Source organism: Eschrichtius robustus, chromosome 4, assembly GCF_028021215.1.
Source record: "Eschrichtius robustus isolate mEscRob2 chromosome 4, mEscRob2.pri, whole genome shotgun sequence".
In the NCBI taxonomy this organism is placed as follows: Eukaryota; Metazoa; Chordata; class Mammalia; order Artiodactyla; family Eschrichtiidae; genus Eschrichtius; species Eschrichtius robustus.
The window spans coordinates 134,031,538-134,053,890 of NC_090827.1; the positions used below are offsets into that span (position 1 = coordinate 134,031,538).

The following is a 22,353-nucleotide window of genomic DNA, read 5'->3' on the forward strand; positions in this document are numbered from 1 at the left end:
GAACCTAACAAATGCAAGTTTAATCAACTTTATTTAGTTATAATTTACATACAATAAACTGCATCAACTTAAAGTGGACAATTCAGCTAATTTACATATATACTATATGTAAACCTGTGAAGCCACCTCTGCAATCCACATGTAATAGAACATTTCAGTCAACCTAAAAGGTTCCTTTTGCTCCTTGGCAATCCATCTTTCCCTCTACCCCAGGCTCCAAACAACCACTTGTCTGCTTTTTATATAGATTAAATTGAATTTTTAAGTATCTTATGTAAATGGAATTTATAGAATGTATTTTTCAATGTCTGGTTTCTTTAACTCAGCACAATGATTTTGAGACTCGTGCATGTTATTGTGTGTATCAGTAGTTTTACTTTTTTATTGCCGAGTGGTATTCTATTATATATAAATACATATTTTGTTCATCCATTCATGAATTGGTAGACATTTGGATTATTTACAGCCTTGGGGCTATTGTGAATAAAGCTGCTATGAACATCTATGTACAGATCTGCATGGCTATACGTTTTTGTTCCTCTCAGATAAATACCTAGGAGTAGAGTAGCTAGGTTGTTATGGTGGGGAACTTTCTAAGAAACTGCCAGTTTTCCAAAGTAGTTGTACTGTTTTATGTTCCCATTAAGAGTGTAAAAGTTCTAGTTTCTCCATATCCTTATTCAGTCTTTGGTGTTGTCAGTGTCTTTAGTTTTAGTCATTCTTATGAGAAGGTAATGATATCTCATTGTGGCTTAAATTTGCATTGATCTGATGACCAATGATTCTGAGCAGCTTTTTACTCAACACTTACTTGCCAACCCTATAGCTTCTTGTATCTGAATCTGTTCAGATTTTTTGCCCACTTTCTACTGGGTTATTTATTTTCTTATCACTGAATTTTAAGGGTTCTTTTTATATTTGTATACAAGTTTTTTGTCAGATATAACTATTGTGAATGTTTTATCCCAGTCTGTGGCTTGCCTTTTTATCTTCTTAAAGGTATCTTTAGAAGAGAAGAAGGGTTTATTTTTATAAAGACCAGTTTATCAATTTTTTGCTTTTATACTTCTAGAATTTTGTAGTTTTAGCTCTTACACTGAGATTTATGATCCATCTCAAGTTAATTTTTGAGTATAGGGTGAGGTAGGGGTCAATGTTCATTTTAAAAATATGAGTATCTAGTTGTTGAGCATCATTTCTTAAAATACTTTCCTTTCCTCATTGAATGCATTAATAATAAAAATCAATATGGATTCTGTTCTATGAATCTTTCTATTCTGTTCCTTATTCTGTTCTATTAATCTTTTATTTCTGTCTTCTAGACCTTATCACACTATCTTGTTTCTCTATTAGCATTGTAAGTTTTGAAGTCAGTTAAGTCCTTCAACTTTGTTCTTTTTTTAGGTTGCTTCCACTATTCTCAGTCATTAGCATTTCCACATAAATTTTATAATCAGTTTGTCACTTTTTAAAAAAGTCTTTGTGTAATTTTGATTGGAATTGCATTGAGTCTATAGATAAATTTGGAAAGAAAGAATATCTTCATAATTCTGAGTCTTCCAATGAACATGGTATATCTCTCTGTTTAAATAGGTCTTGTTTAATTTCTCTCAACAGTGCTCTGTAGTTTTCAATGAAGAATTCTTTTGTTAATTTTATTCCTGTCTTTTATATATTTCCATAAAGTGGACTTTTTAAACTTCATTTTCTAGTTAGTTTGCTGCTTAATACATTTTTTCTAATATTAAACTTGTATCCTGTAATCTTGCTGTTAGTTGTTTTGTAGATTCCTTAGGAGTTTTATATAAACTCTCATGTTATCTGCAAATGAGGATAGTTTTACTTTTTACTCTTCCAAGTTCTATACTTTCTTCCCCCCATACGCTCCCTACTCTGGTTTTACCTTATCGCAAAGGCTAGTGTCTCTATTATAATGTTTGGTGAACGTGGTGAGCTTTTTACCTTGTTCTTGATCTTAGGTAGGAAACGGTTGAATATTTTGACAATTAGGATGTTACCTGTAGGTTTTTTTATTTTATTTTATTTTTATTTTATTTATTTATTTATTTTTGCCTGTATTGGGTCTTCGTTGCTGTGCGCAGGCTTTCTCTAGTTGCGGCGAGCAGGGCTACTCTTCGTTGCGGTGTGCGGGCTTCTCACTGCGGTGGCTTCTCTTGTTGTGGAGCACAGGATCTAGGCACACGGACTTCAGTAGTTGCAGCACGCAGGCTCAGTAGTTGTGGCTCACGGGCTTAGTTGTTCCACGGCATGTGGGATCTTCCCAGACCAGGGATCGAACCCATGTCCCCTGCATTGGCAGGTGGATTCTCAACCGCTGTGCCACCAGGGAAGCCCTACCTGTAGGTTTTTGTAATACCATTTATTATATTGAGGAAGTTCCCTTCTATTCCTAGTTTGCTGAGAGTTTTCTTATCATGAGTAGATCTTTAAACTTTGTCATTTGTTTTTTCTGCACATATTAAATGATCATATTGTTTTTCTCCTTTATTCTGTTTACTGTGGTGAATTATATTCATTGGATTTTGAGTGTTAAACTAACCTTGCATTCCGGTGATAATTCTTACTTGGTTATGATGATTTATCCATTTTATATATTGTTAGATTCTATTTGCCAATGTTTTTAAAGGAGTTTTAGGGCTATATTTATGAAGGTGTCATTAATCTGTAATTTTCAATTTTTGTAATATCTTTGTCAGGTTTTGGAGTAAGTATTATGCTGGCTTTATAAAACAAGTTGAGACGTGTTCCCTTCTCTGTATTCTAAAATGATTGTATAATTTTGATGTTATTTCTTCTTTGGTAGAATTCAGAAGGGAAATCATCTGGACTTGGATTTTTCTTAACACATTTTTGACCAGAGACATATTAACAGCCACAGGAGTTAGTTTCTGCAAAAATCCCCCTGTCAGTAATGTGTTAGTGGAAAGGTTGGTTACGGTGGATTCAATTTTTTGATGAGTTCAGTTCCATTTTTAAAAATAAATGTAGGGCTATTCTGATTTTCTGTTTCATTTTGTGTCCATTTTGTACCGGAATTTTTCAAGAAATTTGTTTCTTTTTATCATCATAAAGTTGTTTATAATATTTTATTATTATCCATTTACTATCTTTAAGATCTGTAGTGATAACGCTTCTTTCATTTCTGATGTTGATGATTTGTTCTCTCTATCCTTGTTCAGTCTAGCTAGAATTTAATCAATTTTTTAAACCTTTGTAGAAAACTACTCTTGCCTTTGATTTTCTCTCTTGTTTGTTTCCCATTTCATTGATTTCTGCTCTCATGTTCATTATTTCCTTCCTGTACTTACTCTTGAAACTTAGGTCATTGCTTTTAGACGTCTCTCCTACTATAAGCATTTAAAGTTATAAAATTGCCTCTAAGCACTGCTTTAACTGTATTCCACAAATCTTCATATGTTAGATTTTCATTATCATTCAACTTGAAACATTTTCTCATTTCCTTTGTGATATCTTCTTTGACCAATGGTTTATTTAGAAGTATGTTGTTTAATTTCCAATGTGTTTGGGGTTTTCCTCTATGTCCTGTTTTTATTCATGTCTAACTTACTCTTCTCATAGAGTTCTACTCTGTATGATTTCAGTCCTTTTGAATTTGTTGAGTTTTGTGTTATGGCTTATCGTATGGGCTGTCTTGATGAATATACCAAGTGTACTTGAAAAGAATATGTGTTCTGCAGTTGTTGGGCATAGAGGCCTATAAATAAATATCAATTAGGTCAAGATGATTGATAGTCTTGTTAGATCCTCTCTGTCTTACTGATTTGTTTTCTAGTTCTATCAATGCTAAGAGAGGAGTGTTAAAATCTCCTATTATGATTGTGGAATTATATATATTTATCTTTTTAAACCTGTCAATTTTTGCTTTATATATGTTGAGGCTCCATTATTAGGAACAAACGTATTAAGAAATATGAAGGTTCTGAGACTTCACCCTATTTGAAAGCTAACAAGTTAGTCTGCCACAATTTCATAGAATCTGGCAAAAGACTTGAGACTCCTGAGTCAGAGACAGAGGACAGTTTATTACTCACAGAATATCATCATTTTTTGCACCAGTTCCCTAAGAACTAAGTCCCACAGAGCAACTATATGAGGTTTCAATGTTTGTATTTTCTGTAGTGTTTAATGTATGGTCCCAGCTACATTTTCAGGATTTGGGGGTTTGTTGTTGTTGTTGTTGTTTTAGTTTTTATAATTAAAAGAAGTTCATGTCTAAGTTCTTATCTTCCTTACTTTCTGTATTCTATCACACCTTCTTTCTGGATACTTCATATTCATAAGTACACATATAGAAATGTGCTGTTTTTCACTCTTTATAAGTGAGTATCTCCTAAATATTCAAGGATTGCTATTTCTGATTATGCCAGCAAGAAGAGTAATTTTTTTGGAGATGGAAGGAGTCTACATTTTTGGGGTATATCATTTCTAATCCTTTTTATTTCTTCCTGAAGATTCAATTTTCCATCTCATGTCATTTCCCTTCAACCTAAAGAACTTCCTTTAGCATTTTCTGTAATGCAGATCTACTGGAAACAGATTTCCTTGGTTTTCTTTTATCTAAAGATGACTTTATTTTTCCTTCGTTATTGAAGAGTACTTTCACTGGGAATAGAATTCTGGCATGACATTTTTATTCTTTCAACACGTTAAAGATGTTGTTCTACTGGTTTCTGCCCTCCATTGTTTTAATTGAGAGTCATTGGTGATTCAGTCATTGTTCCCTGTATTCACTCTGGCAGCATTTAAGATTTTATCTTTGGTTTTCAGCAGTTTGACTATAATGTGTTCATGTATGGTTTTCTTTGTATTTATTTTGTTTGAAATTCACTGAGCTTCTTGATTTTGTGAATTTATGGTTGTTTACCAATTTGGGGGAATTTTCAGCTTTTTCTTCAAATATTTTTTTCTACCCCATCTTCTCTTTTCTTTCCTTACTGGACTTTTATTAGACCTTTTTTTGTCCCACAAGAATGATCTTTGCTTGTAAACCTTACCATTTCACCTTCCTGCTTAAAACCTTCTAGTGGCTTCTCATTGCAAATAGAATGCAGTCCAGACTCTTCACCATGTTGTTTAAGACCTCATAATCTGCCTGTGACTATCTCTCTAACCTCATTTCCTACGTCTTTTCACTTTATTCACTGTTTCTACCACAGTGGGTTTTTTCTGTCTCTGGAACATGCCAGTCATCTGTGCCTTTGTACTTGAGGTTTCTTTTACCTTGAATACTCTTTCCCAGATCTTTGTATGGTTGTCTCCTTTGGATATCTGCATAAGTTACCTCCTCAAAGAGGCTTTCTCTGACTACCCCAACTAAAAGCTGTCCCATCCCCTCAAAGCACACACACACGCACACTTTTGACCCATATCTCTCTTAATAGCTTTATGGAGATGTAACTTACATACCATAAAATTCATCCACTTAAAATGTAGAATTCAAAGGTTATTAGTATATTCACAGACGTGTAACTCTCACTATACTCAATTTTACACTTATCTATCTTATTCATGCTGTTTCCTAGTACCAAGAACAAACTCTGGTATATAGTACAGCTCAATAGTTTTTTCTGAATAGATGACTTCATTAGCTCTAAGATAGTTCAGGCATTCGCCTTCAATAAAATATTAGGGAAGTTCATTTGACTGCCGTCAGCTCTAGAAGTATTCTTTGATCTGAGCTATGTTATTTTGTGGGCTCTCTGAAAACAGCTTAACCCATATTTGAAGAGTTATTTCAGGAAGTTACCAAAAAAAGCCTTTTGATATGATGAATGCAAGTCATATACACATTTCCTTAAAAGACAGTAGTCGTCTTTTACTGACCTGACAGTTGCTGAGGAGCAAAAAGCCTTTCAGAAATCCTGCTTTTCTATTTTCAAAAGTACTCTGACATTGTTTATTTGTTTGAATCTTTGAAATAGATTTTAGAATCTCTAGTACTTGTTTTATTTACTAATTATGATAATAGTGAGATATTCATGAGATTCTGGGCATCCTCTTGCCTTGGGTTCCTTCATATGGAATATCAATTCTGAGCTTGGTTAATCTTTGTTGCCCCTTCTTCTTTATAGGCCTTGATGCGGCCTGGAAGAATTGATAGAATCATCTACGTGCCTTTACCAGATGCAGCAACAAGAAGGGAAATATTTAACTTGCGGTTTCAGTCTATGCCAGTCAGTAATGATGTTGATCTGAATGAACTCATCCTCCAAACAGATACATATTCAGGAGCAGAGGTAAGATAGTTCCCCTTAAAATACCTTGGTGGGAAGAAAGCAGTGGCTTGGGGTCATTAGCAAAGAAAAGATTGCTTGATGCCAGCTGTTTTAAATAACTGTGTATTAAGTAATCTTAAAACAGGAAATACACTACATTGACAGATAGTCACTAAATTAAATTGCATTTTACCAGGCCTCTATTATATTTCAATTGTTTTTACCTAGCTTATCTTATTTCTCAAAATGTAGTCTTCAGAGAAGCAGCATAATATAGTGGAGAGAACACTGGACTAGAAGTAGAAGATTCTTCTTTTGGGGCTTTTTGGTTTTGTTTTTTGTTTGTTTATTTTAACATCTTTATTGGAATATAATTGCTTTACAACGGTGTGCTAGTTTCTGCTTTATAACAAAGTGAATCAGTTATACATATACATATGTTCCCATATCTCTTCCCTCTTGCATCTCCCTCCCTCCCACCCTCCCTATCCCACCCCTCTAGGTGGTCACAAAGCACCGAGCTGATCTTCCTGTGCTATGCGGCTGCTTCCCACTAGCTAGCTATTTTACGTTCGGTAGTGTATATATGTCCATGCCACTCTCTCACTTTGTCCCAGCTTACCCTTCCCCCTCCCCGTATCCTCAAGTCCATTCTCTAGTAGGTCTGCATCTTTATTCCCATCTTGCCCCTAGGTTCTTCTGACCATTATTTTTTTCTTTTTTTTTTTTTTTAGATTCCATATACATGTGTTAGCATATGGTATTTGTTTTTCTCTTTCTGACTTACTTCACTCTGTATGACAGTCTGTATGACTTCACTCTGTATGACAGTCCATCCACCTCACTACAAATAACTCAGTTTCGTTCCTTTTTATGGCTGAGTAATATTCCATTGTATATATGTGCCACATCTTCTTTATCCATTCATCTGTTGATGGACACTTAGGTTGCTTCCATGTCCTGGCTATTGTAAATAGAGCTGCAGTGAACATTTTGGTACATGACTCTTTTTGAATTATGGTTTTCTCAGGGTATATGCCCAGTAGTGGGATTGCTGGGTCGTGTGGTAGTTCTATTTTTAGTTTTTTAAGGAACTTCCATACTGTTCTCCATAGTGCCTGTATCTATTTACATTCGCACCAACAGTGCAAGAGGGTTCCCTTTTCTCCACACCCTCTCCAGCATTTATTGTTTGTAGATTTTTTTGATGATGGCCATTCTGACCGGTGTGAGATGATATCTCATTGTAGTTTTGATTTGCATTTCTCTAATGATTAATGATGTTGAGCATCCTTTGATGTGTTTGTTGGCAATCTGTATATCTTCTTTGGAGAAATGTCTATTTAGGTCTTCTGCCCATTTTTGGATTGGGTTGTTTGTTTTTTTGAAATTGAGCTGCGTGAGTTGCTTGTATGTTTTGGAGATTAATCCTTTGTCACTTGCTTCATTTGCAAATATTTTCTCCCATTCTGAGGGTTGTCTTTTCGTCTTGTTTATGGTTTCCTTTGCTGTGCAAAAGCTTTTAAGTTTCATTAGGTCCCACTGGTTTATTTTTGTTCTTATTTCCATTTCTCTAGGAGGTGGGTCCAAAAGGATCTTGCTGTTATTTTTGTCACAGAGTGTTCTGCCTATGTTTTCCTCTAAGAGTTTTATAGTGTCTGGCCTTACATGTAGGTCTTTAATCCATTTTGAGTTTATTTTTGTGTATGGTGTTAGGGAGTGTTCTAATTTCATTCTTTTACATGTAGCTGTCCAGTTTTCCCAGCACCACTTATTGAAGATGCTGTCTTTTCTCCACTGTATATGCTTGCCTCCTTTATCAAAGATAAGGTGACCATATGTGCGTGGGTTTATCTCTGGGCTTTCTATCCTGTTCCATTGATCTATATTTCTGTTTTTGTGCCAGTACCATACTGTCTTGATTACTGTAGCTTTGTAGTATAGTCTGAAGTCAGGGAGCCTCATTCCTCCAGCTCCATTTTTCGTTCTCAAGATTGCTTTGGCTATATTCAGGGTCTTTTGTGTTTCCATACAGATTGTGAAATTTTTTGTTCTAGTTCTGTGAAAAATGCCAGTGGTAGTTTGATAGGGATTGGATTGAATCTGTAGATTGCTTTGGGTAGTAGAGTCATTTTCACAATGTTGATTCTTCCAGTCCAAGAACATGGTACATCTCTCCATCTATCTGTATCATCTTTAATTTCTTTCATCAGTGTCTTATAGTTTTCTGCATACAGGTCTTTTGTCTCCTTAGGTAGGTTTATTCCTAGATATTTTATTCTTTTTGTTGCAGTGGTAAATGGGAGTGTTTTCTTAATTTCACTTTCAGATTTTTCATCATTAGTGTATAGGACTGCAAGAGATTTCTTTGCATTAATTTTGTATCCTGCTACTTTACCAAGTTCATTGATTAGCTCTAGTAGTTTTCTGATAGCATCTTTAGGATTCTCTATGTATAGTATCATGTCATCTGCAAACAGTGACAGCTTTACTACTTCTTTTCCAATTTGGATTCCTTTTATTTCTTTGTCTTCTCTGATTGCTGTGGCTAACACTTCCAAAACTATGTTGAATAATAGTGGTGAGAGTGGGCAACCTTGTCTTGTTCCTGATCTTAGTGGAAATGGTTTCAGTTTTTCACCATTGAGGACGATGTTGGCTGTTGGTTTGTCATATATGGCCTTTATTCTGTTGAGGAAAGTTCCCTCTATGCCTACTTTCTGGAGGGTTTTTATCATAAATCGGTGTTGAATTTTGTCGAAAGCTTTCTCTGCGTCTATTGAGATGATCATATGGTTTTTCTCCTTCAATTTGTTAATATGGTGTATCACGTTGATTGATTTTGTATATTGAAGAATCCTTGCATTCCTGGGATAAATCCCATTTGATCATGGTGTATGATCCTTTTAATGTGCTCTTGGATTCTGTTTGCTAGTATTTTGTTGAGGATTTTTGCATCAGTGTTCATCAGTGATATTGTCCTGTAGTTTTCTTTCTTTGTGACATCTTTGTCTGGTTTTGATATCAGCATGATGGTGGCCTCGTAGAATGGGTTTGGGAGTGTTCCTCCCTCTGCTATATTTTGGAAGAGTTTGAGAAGGATAGGTGTTAGCTCGTCTCTAAATGTTTGATAGAATTCGCCCGTGAAGCCATCTGGTTCTGGGCTTTTGTTTGTTGGAAGATTTTTAATCACAGTTTCAATTTCAGTGCTTGTGATTGGTCTGTTCATATTTTCTATTTCTTCCTGGTTCAGTCTCGGAAGGTTGTGCATTTCTTAGAATTTGTCCATTTCTTCCAGGTTGTCCATTTTATTGGCATAGAGTTGCTTGTAGTAATCTCTCGTGATCCTTTGTATTTCTGCAGTGTCAGTTGTTACTTCTCCTTTTTCATTTCTAATTCTATTGATTTGAGTCTTCTCCCTTTTTTTCTTGATAAGTCTGGCTAATGGTTTATCAATTCTGTTTATCTTCTCAAAGAACCAGCTTTTAGTTTTATTGATCTTTGCTATCATTTCCTTCATTTCTTTTTCATTGATTTCTGACCTGATCTTTATGATTTCTTTCCTTCTGCTAACTTTGGGGTTTTTTTGTTCTTCTTTCTCTAATTGCTTTAGGTGTAAGGCTAGATTGTTTATTTGAGATGTTTCTTGTTTCTTAAGGTAGGATTGTATTGCTATAAACTTCCCTCTTAGAACTGCTTTTGCTGCATCCCATAGGTTTTGGGTCGTTGTGTTTTCATTGTCATTTGTTTCCATGACAAATGACTTCCTCTTTGATTTCTTGAGTGATCTCTTGGTTATTAAGTAGTGTGTTGTTTAGCCTCCATGTGTTTGTATTTCTTACAGATTTTTTCCTGTAATTGATATCTAGTCTCATAGCGTTGTAGTCGGAAAAGATACTTGATATGATTTCAATTTTCTTAAATTTACCAAGGCTTGATTTGTGACCCAAGATATGATCTATCCTGGAGAATGTTCCATGAGCACTTGAGAAGAATGTGTATTCTGTTGTTTTTGGATGGAATGTCCTATAAATATCAATTAAGTCCATCTTGTTTAATGTATCATTTAAAGCTTGTGTTTCCTTATTTATTTTCATTTTGGATGATCTGTCCATTGGTGAAAGTGGGGTGTTAAAGTCCCCTACTCTGATTGTGTTACTGTCGATTTCCCCTTTTATGGCTGTTAGTATTTGCCTTATGTATTGAGGTGCTCCTATGTTGGGTGCATAAATATTTACAATTGTTATATCTTCTTCTTGGATTGATCCCTTGATCATTATGTCGTGTCCTTCTTTGTCTCTTATGATGGTCTTTGTTTTAAAGCCTGTTTTGTCTAATGTGAGAATTGCTACTCCAGCTTTCTTTTGATTTCCATTTGCATGGATTATCTTTTTCCATCCCCTCACTTTCAGTCTGTATGTGTCCCTAGGTCTGAAGTGGGTCTCTTGTAGACAGCATATATACGGGTCTTGTTTTTGTATCCATTCAGCCAGTCTAGGGGCTTTTTGATACAGCAGCTTCCAACCAGTTATACACATCCCTGAACTTTGATTGCTTTACCCTATCAAATGGAAATGGTGTACAACTTGCCCTACTGTTTTCTCATAGAGATCATAAAAATGAGATTAAGATATCATGTAAGCACTCTGAAATACAAAAGACTTGGCAGAGAGATTTTATTACTATCTTTTAAGATTTGGGAAAATTATCTCAGTCTACAAAGATTCTCTCATAAAAACCATAAAAGGAACAGCCAGTCTGCCCTTAATAGTAAAAGTATACTCTCAACAAGAATAGCAAGACCTCTGTGAAAATATGAAAATTTTAAGTATGGCAAATAAATATTTTTTCTGTCCTTAGCAACTCCGTACTTAGGCTGTTTTTATTTACAGAATAAAATTGCATTAAACTATTTGTTCAGCTTTTCTACATGTATTTCTTAAGAAAAATTTGGACTATGTATTCCTCAACACAGAAATGTCTTCTGAATACCACTGATATGGGTCTGTACTGGGAAATTAATACTTTCTTAAGTAAGAAGCTGTAGATTCTTTTCATTCTGAATTATCCAGCAGGCCGGGACTCCACATTCTGTTTTGCTTGCTATTATTTTTTATCTGTCTTCTGTAAAAACCAAAGAGATTAACACATAATAGATCATTAGTGGTACTCAGAGAGTCTTGTAGGTAAATTTACATGTGGAATTGGATTTAGTATATCATGTAGTCATAGCTAATAACAACAACCAAAATAAATCTCAAATCTACTCACTGTTTTTTTCAACTAGTAACTATGTATGTTTGATTTTCCGGCTTTAAATTTTTAAATTCCACTGGGGTGGAAAATCCATGTAGAAAGTAGCTTGAGAAGCAGTTAAAGTGCGTTCACCTTTAAAGTCCTGTCTGAAACAATAATCTTTATGAGCATCTCTGTGGCATGACCATCCATTAAGTTAAAATGAACATACAGTTACTGCTAACTGACTGCTCCAGCATTTCTAGAATTTAGTTTTTGATGTGAGACCAAGGGCTGTGTATGATATGTCAGTTTACAGGAAGTAGGCAGGAAAAGAAACCATAAATCTTTCACTTGAGTTGAGTGAAGTGGAAGAGTAGTTAGCAAGGTATAAATATGCCTTTCTCACTTTGAAGTAATTCATGGTAGTAACACAGAAGTGCAAAACAAAAAGCAAAGCCAGTGAGGTCCTGTCTGGCTGAAAGGTAAAAACTCACTTGGTGCCAGGAATTATTGTACCAGCTTACTAGTTCTTATGTAGTACATGCCTAATTCAGTCTGAAATATAGGCAAATTCATTTCTGATTAATTTTTATATCAGATTTTCTAAAAATAGTCACAGAGAAAGTAGCAGAAAATTCTGTCCCTCAGTTTACGTTTTTATGTCCCATATTGCTTGGGTGAGGGAAGGGTATCTTACTGTGGTCCTAGTTATAATCAGTATATTATTACAGCTTCATAGGCATTTATTCCAGAGCCATATCTTAGTAGTTCTAGGGTTTTCAATTTGGACAAGACAGGTTTGTTCCACGTTTTTTGTTATGGGTGGAGGGTTTGGTCTGAATATTTAAGTAATTCACACAGGTGCATTATTGTTTGAGGAAAAATATTATCTTTTTAAAGTCTCAAAATTAATCAATAGGAAATTTAAGATAGATTAAACTTAGCTTCATATAAAATATAAGATCTCTCATCTTTTTTTCTTCTATCAGAATTAAAATGGCACAACAATGTTTGAAAGCCAAAATTAGTTTTGATCTTTTTTTTTTTTTTTTTTTTTTTTGGCTGCATTGGGTCTTCGTTGCTGCGAGGGCTTTCTCTAGTTGCAGCGAGCGGGGGCTACTCTTCGTTGCGGTGAGCGGGCTTCTCATTGCAGTGGCTTCTCCTGTTGCGGAACATGGGCTCTAGGCGCCCGGGCTTCAGTAGTTGTGGCACACGGGCTTAGTTGCCCCGAGGCATGTGTGATCTTCCCAGACTGGGGCTCGAACCCGTGTCCCCTGCGTTGGCAGGCAGATTCTTAACCACTGCGCCACCGGGGAAGTCCTTGATAGGTGTTTTTTTTTTGTTTTTTTTTTTTCCTGATAGGTTTTTAAATAGTAAAACAAATTGAAAGCTTGAACCTCAGTCATCTGATACCTACAAGCTCAGTGCTTTACCACTGATGTAACTAATTTATTTCTTCCCCCAGCAAGGCCATATCCTTCAGCACAGAACCTACTACATAGTACACACTTAACAAACACTTAATGAACTGAAAAAAAGTTAGATTTAGGAAAAATAGACTTTCCCTTCTCATTTGTCATAGAGGAACCTTCTCGTAACAATGCACCCTGCTATAGGCACAGCCTCTTTTTCAGAGTTGGGGTGTCTCTGTGGGCACTTTTGGTATAAAAATGAAACTACTGACTCAGTTCATTGTCTTCACGGGAGAGTAGTATATTCAGTATTATATAAAATTAATTTTATTTGACTGTACAGTATCAGCTATACGAACAAGAATTTGGCTGGGTGAGCCAGAAATGAGGAAATTGCTGACACTCTGTTTTTTAGAAATATAAAATGTTTATTTTAACTGTAGTGAATATTTTATTTTTAATTAAAAAGTTGTTTAGAATGTTTAGGATGGAGATGATACTGGTGATACTGGAGATGATAATGATGATACTCATTAAAGGACTGGGATAGGAGGGTTAATTTTTTAAAATATTTTCTTGTCACCTGGTGCTTTTGCCAGGTCAACATTGTTCCGTAAAAGCTTACAGACACCCAAAGTTTGAAGTAGCTCCTTCTACCCTTCTGAGTTACTTCATTTTCCCTCCTTGGAGAGGGTATACAGGGAATTAAAGCATTATTTTAATCCTCAGGAGAGTCCCAAGAGGAAGTTTGTCACCAGCTGAAAAGGGAATGTGGTCCCTAGGGAGCAGCCTCTAAGGAACGGCTGAAGCAGGCAGCATCCTTCAGCCATCTCCGCCGCCTGCAGCTCCCCCGTGGCCAGAACCTCATTGTCTTTGGCTTCTTGGCTGTAGCTCCCAGTTAATGGAAAAACATGTTGCCATTTAAAAGCAGATGGGAATTCACTTCAGGAGGAAATAAAAAGTCATTTTTGGTTATAGCTATTGTTTTCTTTTGCCTTTGATTTTTGTTTTTTAAGTTATTTGTAGCAGATTCCACTTCATGTATTTGTCTTATATCAAATTATCCTAGCTCCTTTAAGAAAACGTTTATCGTACCCACTGACAGGAAATCAGCAGTCACAAATAGATGCATATGAAGCCATGACTGGGCCCATTACCCATGTGCCATGTGCTTGAGGACAGAGGTGATGGAGAAGATACATAATTTCCTCTCTGTATAGGAATTTGCTGACACAGGCTGACAATTAATATCTAAAATTTGGATTGAATGTTTATTTGCATTTGGATGTTATCCTCCTTTTAGTGATTATCTCATTAAAACCGACAAACTCTCTAAGAGCCAGGTATCAGCTGTACATTTTATAAATAATATAGGCAATGATAGCATTTATTTCATATATCAAGATTTGAGAATTCAGCTTTCAAGAGAGGCAATAAAGTAGGGGAAAAAAAAGAATTTTAATGCTGCAGTTGAGTAGACTTTTAATCGAACTGTAGCTCTTTTCTCTCTGGGTGGCTACAGGCAAGTTATTTAACTTCTTTGAACCTCAGTTTCGTCATTTATAAGATATCTATGTGACTGAAATTGTTTTGAGGGTTAAATGAGATAATAAATGTAAAAGCACCAAGAAACAAGGCCTGACACATAAGGAGTGCTTCATAAATGTTATTTCCCTTCATCCTTTCCTCGTTTTATCAGTTCAGTATTTATATTTACCACTACAGTATTGGATGATGCTGCCATAAGGCAGTTTTCATTGTCTCAATAACCAGATAATTTATCTGAAATTATTATTTATAATAATTGAGTTTGCCTCTTAGTCTTTTCTTCAAAACGTAAAAATCTACTTTATATGGTGATTTTTAGGGTCATCTTATGAATCTAGCTCTAGCAATTTGTTAGAGTTAAATAATTTCACATTAATTTTTCATAAAGCTTTAACTTCATGTAAATTTAGTGTACATATCTCTATTTTACTAAAGTGATGTGTCTTGCCCTGAATTCTGTTCTGTAGTCTAGGCCCTCCTGCGTCTCATAATAGCTCAAGGTCTTCATGCCAGCTTGACATTAAAAAAATCACCTTCCAGTGTGCCTCTTTAATTCAAGAAGCGTTCCTTTCACTGTGCTTGAGTTATTATAGCTAATAAAGGGAGAGACTTAAATTACTTTTCTATCTTGCTGATTATTATTCCTTCTGATGGCCTCTCTCTTTTCTCCTACCCAGTGAAGACAGAAGGAGCAATTGTAACCACGTAGGATATCTGTACTCTTCCTACATGAAGCTTCTTGTGACTGTTTTCTCTAATCTAAAAATCAGGATCAATGTACTAGAACCTGGCATAGATTGACTCTATGTGACCAGCCTAACAACACATCTAAGATAGGACTAAAGATCCTAAGGCAGGACAGGACACGTTTTGGCCTGGTCTCAGGCTACCTGGGTAGTGCTGGTAGAGAGCAGCTAGCAGCGGTGTTCCTATCTCAGAGTAAAGCAGGGCACTGCAGGACCTAGCAAGCTCCTGTAGACACACGTGCAATCTGCTTGTCCCGCCTTATCAGAAACTGCCCTATGAAATCATGCTGTTGTTACCAGCTGGTCTGCTGTTCTTATTTGAGATCTTTGTTTTCTCTACTCTTTCTTGTGCATTTACCCTAAAATTCTATATCTATAGCCCAGAATTTCAGAGTACTCTTTGTTTATACAACCTACTGAAATCACTGCTTTGTCATAAAACCATCATGACAACCCCACCCAGAAATGGCTTCTCCTTTTGAACTCCTTTACTCTGATTTCCGTTTCACTTGTTTAGCTCTTAGGATATTTTTGTGGTTATTTTAATATGAGCAGCCGCCTCATGTCCCGTCCCCTTCCCCCTCCCCGCCCACCCCCAACCCCACCCCGCAAACAAACTGTAAGATTCTCTATGGCAGAAACCAGGTTTTCTACTTCTTGGAGTCCAGCAAAGCAACCACTCTGTCCACTGAATCAGTGGACATTAATGTTGGATGGATGATTTATGTGTTGACTCTTAAGTAATTCTGATGAACAAAAATATCAGTTTTAACGTTCACTAAAGTGACACTTCTGGTTTTAAACTTTTTTTTTTTTTGATATACGTTATCTGAGTGCCTAACACTGTGAGAACACCGCTGCAGCAAAAGAACTAGAGCCAAGCAAAAACAATTGATATGTCTGAAGTCCCACAGCAAATAAGTGACAGACCCAGAACCAGAACCTGGATCTTTCAACTCCTCCTGAAAGACTCTTCCTGCCTCTGAGTCAACAGAAGAATCTTTGAAACTGTTTCTTAGTTCCCCTTAACATCTCTGAATCTTTGATAAAGATTTGCCTGCTCTTGTGGACAGTGGATATGAAACATCTTTACATTTTTTTATATGTACTTTTCTGACAGTTGTTGTCTTTAGCTACCTCGATGTCATCTTCGCAAAAATTGTAAGCTACTTGAAGTTAGGAACTATGTTTTTCTTTATTCACTTACATTATTTCCCAGGTATTGTGAATAAGGTCTTTAGTTTAGAGGGAAAGACATATAAACAACTAAGTTCTGTATAATGTGTTTTATGTGGCATGATGTAATGATGTGCAGAATACTAGGGGAGAAAGAAGAGGATGTAACTCACGCTAACTGGGATTCAAGGTGGGGATAGTTGATCTGAGTCTTAATAGGTGAATAGGAGTTCCCAAAGTAGAGTAGGGCTGGAAAGGGGAGCATGCCTGGCACACAGAAAGGCAGAGATGCATAAAAGAATATAGTGTGTTCTAGATTCAGTTAAAGGTTAAAATATGGGTAGAAAAAGAGTCTGAGAGTGGAAGTAGTAGGTGATAAAGCAGGAAAAGTAGGTCAGACAAATGTGAAGGACCTTGCACATCATCTGGACTTGTTTTTCTCCTTTAAGCAGTGGAGAACCATTGAAGAATTTAATAAGAAATATTGTGGTCAGATTTGTGTTTTTGAAAGATTGGTGGCATTTGTGTCCAAGGCCACCACTAGCTTAGCCTGTGGAGCACCTTTACGTGAATTAGGAAAAGATGCTCCTTTACCCCATTTGATGACAGATTCCTGTGAGGGCAAGAGGCTTGTCAAGCAGAACATGAGCTTTCATGAAAGTCCCTATTTCATTAAGTCCTTATTCACCCCCTCAGCTGGGCATCCTTGTACATGCACAACCTTCACATCTATACAGGGTCGTCTCATTTTTTGGCTTATCCACCTTTAAATATCCCTCACAGTGCCTACTCGCACAGTACCTCATATAAAGTTTATATGTATTCATCAAATAAATAAATTTAGATTTTAATTACAAGAAGATAAACTACTTTCTGTGACTTTAAGATTTGCCTCATGAGCCCTTGGACAAATATGTTTTGTGAATGGGATAAATGGGAATTTAAAGATGTCTTTTGTACAACATTAGCACGTTAATAAACCTGCCATGAGGTGCAGCACCTGATATGAATGGCCAAAATATTAAAAGTCAGGTGGATTATGTCTTCTGAGCCATATTACCACTTGTAACTTTGAATATAAGCTCCTAGGGCAAGTACCTTATCTCTGCAGCTCTGTTCAATGGTTAAAATGTAGCTACCCTGCCGTAAATGAATCATGATAAAACCTTCCAGAGCAAAAATCAGATACACTAAAAGCTTATATTTAGACTGTAACTTTTAAGCCAGTCCTCCACCCCTCTCCCTTACCATTTGGTAAAGACCAAGCCCTAGACTTAAGTCCCATCTTGACCATTTACTGCAGTATTAGTTTGGCCAAATCAGTTACCATCTCTAGAGCTCAGTTCTTGTATTTTAATAAGGGAGTAGAAATAATGGCCTTTATGATCCTTTCTAGTGCTAAAAATGTGTGCCTATATACCTGTCATAGATTAGATTAATTGTATAAGGAATTCTTTAGGGGTTGGACCTCCAGGGACATATAACATGGTTATGTTTTCCTTACAATGCTTGTAGAAACCTGGGATCTTGGGGTTGTGGTCAGTGTCTCTGAATACTTGCTTCTGCGGCCTAGAGATCCTAATCATGGCACCAGAGGAATGGGAACCTTGAAAGACTCTGACAGTTCATAGAATTTGGATTTTAATAAAATTCTCCTAGGAATTCCTTGGCAGCCTAGTGGTTAGGACTCCATGCTTTCACTGCCGAGGGCCCCGGTTTAACCCCTTGTCTGGGAACTAAGATCCCATAAGTTGCATGGCATGGCCAAAAAAAAAAAAAAAAAACTCCTTAGCAAACTTTAACAATTTTCCACTGAATGGAAATGAAAGTTTTAATTGCTCAGAGATTCCCATGCCCAGTGATTTTTTTTTTTTTTTTTTTTTCCTGATACTTTTGGTTTTTCTGCTTTTCAGCTTCCTTAAGAACAGCAAGTCAGGTTCAATATCTATGATTCTGGAGATGTTAGGATAAAAAGTCTTATAAAACAGAAATATGCATCAGCCCACTTTTTCCCTAGACTCTTTGTTAGGAAAGTAAGAAAAAGCTACAAAGTTATAATGTTCATTTTAACTTAACAGTTTTTAAAACTTACAGCATATGGAAATGTAACATTCTCTATATTTCCAAACATGAACTTCTACTTAAGTTGGCAATAAAAAGAACCTTAATTCAGCTTACCGGAGTCTGTTTTAGATAGGATGTTTACACCAAGCAAATCATCCTCCAGAACACCTTGTGCTGCCATACCTGTATTACTGACTCCTTGCCAGGTGTTTAAAACTGCTGTCAGGTTACAAGAAGCATTAGTCAGAAAGGAAATGAATATTGAATGAGAGGCTGGCTGGCAACAAACTTAATACAGCATTTTATTACTGAAAATATAAAGTACTGAAGCCCCTTTATAAAGAGAAGCAGTATATCGAGGCAACAAGTTCATCAAGACCTACCTGATAATCTAGTTCCCAAGTCTGGTATCCAGGCTAAATAAGTATCTATGAAGAATTACTCAGGCCAATAATAATGGCATTTTAATATTCCACCTTGTTTCTCCTCTTCCAAATTCTCAGTCTCTCTATTGACTCATGCTGGTTCTCCAGAATTTTTGTACAGACATTTAATCTGTGATTCTTCATCTTCAAATGTGTGATAAATTTGGGGGGGGTTCTACCAACTTGAAAGGAACTCATGATTTTAAAAAGATGTGTAGGGACTTCCCTGGCAATCCAGTGGTTAAGACTTTGCCTTCCAATGCAAGGCTGCGGGTTTGACCCCTGGTCGGGGAGCTAAGATCCCACATGTGCCTCGAGGCCAAAAAACCAAAACATAAAACAGAAGCAATATTGTAACAAATTCAGTAAAGACTTTTAAAAAATGGTCCACATCAAAATTAATTAATTAATTAATTAAAGGATTGTAAAGCATGGTACTAATTCTATAGTATAGATTCTGGTAGGGTTGGATATTTTCGTTTGCTTATTTGAGGTGAAGGTAGGCTAATTTCTAATAATGATCCTAATTGATCTGTATACGAAAAGTATGCCACCAATGTAAGTGAAAACTTTTTCTTCTTTTATGAACAGTTTGTACTATGTGAAACTGCATTGCATTTAAGCAAATGAGTTATGGAATGAGAAATATCTAAATCCAAATGCCAGGTCTGACCATTTCCTAGATTGTGACCAGTTTCCTTATTATGTAAATTATGTGAGAGATCGCTCTTTTATAGTTCTGTTGTCCAGAATAGATGAAATGATTCATACAATAAGTAATATGTGTACTTATCCTAGTACATATAGCAAGTGCTCAATAAATCATTTTGGTTTTTTTTTTATAAATCAGCAAAATCAATTTAATTGATATCTAATATAAAGAATTTACAATTTGCTTAATTTTTCCATATTTTGTTGCCTTAGATTTTATGAATACTCATGAGTGTTTCACGTGTATGTCATGTTTTTAGTTTTGGTGGTGTGTTCTTTCAATTCAAACTATATTTCATATTTACATGCAGCATTTATTTCAGCTGGTTTATATTTATAAACATCTGTAATTCCTATTTTTATTTGTTCCTTTTTAAGCATGTATACTATTTTTTTGTTTTCAAGTGTAAAGCTAACGTTTCTTTTCAAACTGTCTACATAATATCCCTATTTTAGTATATCTGTTAAGGTAATTCCTAGTTCCTTGCATACGACTTAAATTTTTTTTAATATAAATTTATTTATTTTATTTATTTATTTTTGGCTGCATTGGGTTTTCGTTGCTGCACGCGAGCTTTCTCTAGTTGCGGTGAGCTGGGGCTACTCTTCTTTGCCGTGTGCGGGCTTCACATTGCGGTGGCTTCTGTTGTTGCAGAGCACGGGCTCTAGGTGCACGGGCTTGAGTAGTTGTGGCTCTCGGGCTCTAGAGCGCAGGCTCAGTAGTTGTGGCACACGGGCTTAGTTGCTCCGCGGCATGTGGGATCTTCCCAGTCCAGGGCTCGAACCCGTGTCCCTGTATTGGCAGGCGGATTCTTAACCACCATGCCACCAGGGAAGCCCACGACTTAATTTTTTAATGTAAGTTTTATTAATTAAAAAGAAAAAAAAAATAGTGAACCTAGCATTTCTACTAGAACGATGATTTAGGAAATACGCATACCTAATTCCTATGCCCTTTCATTTTAGCTAAGGGTTGAACCCTAGTGCTTAGGTAAGTCTCAGAAATCGAACGCTAAGGACAAAAGTACTGCAGGTATGTCATGTGGTGTTTGACGGTGACATAGGGATGTTCTTATTCTTCATCCTCAAGAGACAGTGACTCTGAGTTCTGAAAGGTATCATTCTATTACAGTGTTACTAAAACTCTGTAAAATCGTTGTTTAGAGTTGCACTGCAGTCATTAAATTGTTCTTAAACATAACCTCTACTGTGTTTTAGGGATTTAAAAACTGAATCTAATCTTGCCTTAGGCTTGAAAGGAAAGTAGAAAGGATTAAGATTTGCATGTCTCTCTTTTGTTTTGTTTTGTCTGTTTTTAACCTCCAACTATTATTTCTGGTGTTCTTTAATAATAGCTAGCTCTCTTTTTGCTTAAAATCTGGAAAATGGGTTTTGCTTTTATATTTGTAGGAAAGTTCCCCTGTTCATTTAGAAGAAAAAAAAGAATTAGGTATAATCCACATGCCACTTTTATGATTTTGAATGTTCCAAATCATAAATTAGTCATTTTCTCTTTTTCTTCAGGATTACAAAAAAAAAAAAAAAATCACTTAAACTGTTTTTGGCATTTGGACAAGACCTTCTTTCAGTGATAGCAAAAGTAGCCCCTTGGCATATTTTTATTCACTTTAAAAGAATCCTTAAGGAGTGGTTTTATATTTAAAAGCAAGAATTGTATTTAGTTTGCCTAGCATTAACTTCTTGCCAGAATTCTTAAAAATATGAAAGGTCAAACAAACACTCTGAACAATGGTAGTCCCTAGCATTTCTTTTTTGTTTTCTTCCCTGTGTCATAAATCTGGGTCAGAACTGGAGTTTAGGGGGGAGATGAATCAAAAGTTGTCAATTCAAAGTGAACTTTCTTGTTGTACAACTGAATTGGTCATAATGGGCATGAAGTTTGCATGCATGCACACATTTCATTCATGGCTTCTACCATTTCATTCATGGCTTCCTTATAGTTTAATAATAGATGTTTATGCTATAAAATTAATAGTGTGCACCTGCTGTGTACAGCACAACAAAACTTTTTGCCATGTCTAGTTTATTTTTGAACCCTCTAGGGATAGTTTCATGAGCAAATTATACCCTCAGTGCTTTTAAATTACATATTTTAAAGAAATATTTCTTTACAAAATTTTAGAATATTTATTATATAAAGCAAGTTACATTAATATTTTCATTCACTTTGTACTTGTATATAAAACTATAAATCAATAATTGAATTTTAAGAACATAATAAAATAACTCAAGTAAGTATAAGACTTGGTTGATATTATACAACATTCTAAATTATGTAAAAATTGAAACATATTGAAGTCCAACTGGAACATGATCTAGCTTATTATAAAATCTGGTTTAATGTGGGCATGTCTTGGATCCTACCCCAAGTGGTTTATTGCAGTTAGTACCCTAAAACCTCAATATAGTAATTTTTTCTATAGTAATATCTTATAGCATGAAGTAATATATAACTATGTTCTGTATTGTTTTGAACTTTTATTTTTGCTACTCCTGTAGTGATATATCCTGAGGACCTCCAAGGGGCCTAAATATAACTTTTACACGTGTTTGAAGAATCAGGTGACTTGCTGGCTGAACCAGCTACATCTGTAAAGCTTTGTTTAAATATAGCTGTACATGTAAACTGATCATGCCTTCTAAGCTAACCACCCATGAAGACTGTATGTTTTCTTCTTTGGTAGACAGTACTTTAGATGATCAATATATAATCCACATTTATAGTCATATAATAGGCAAAATGTAGAATAAAGTA

The 22,353-nt window shown here is 35.7% G+C and overlaps 1 protein-coding gene across 1 annotated transcript in view; it reads left to right on the forward strand.

Moving 5' to 3' along the window:
* The window catches only part of AFG2A (AFG2 AAA ATPase homolog A), a 328,145-nt gene that overhangs the window by 260,105 nt on the left and 45,687 nt on the right, over positions 1-22,353 (forward strand). Inside the window, exon 15 of the mRNA XM_068543404.1 lies at positions 6,114-6,278. Within this exon, the coding sequence (XP_068399505.1) occupies positions 6,114-6,278 (165 nt within the window). The remainder of the gene's footprint in view (positions 1-6,113; positions 6,279-22,353) is intronic.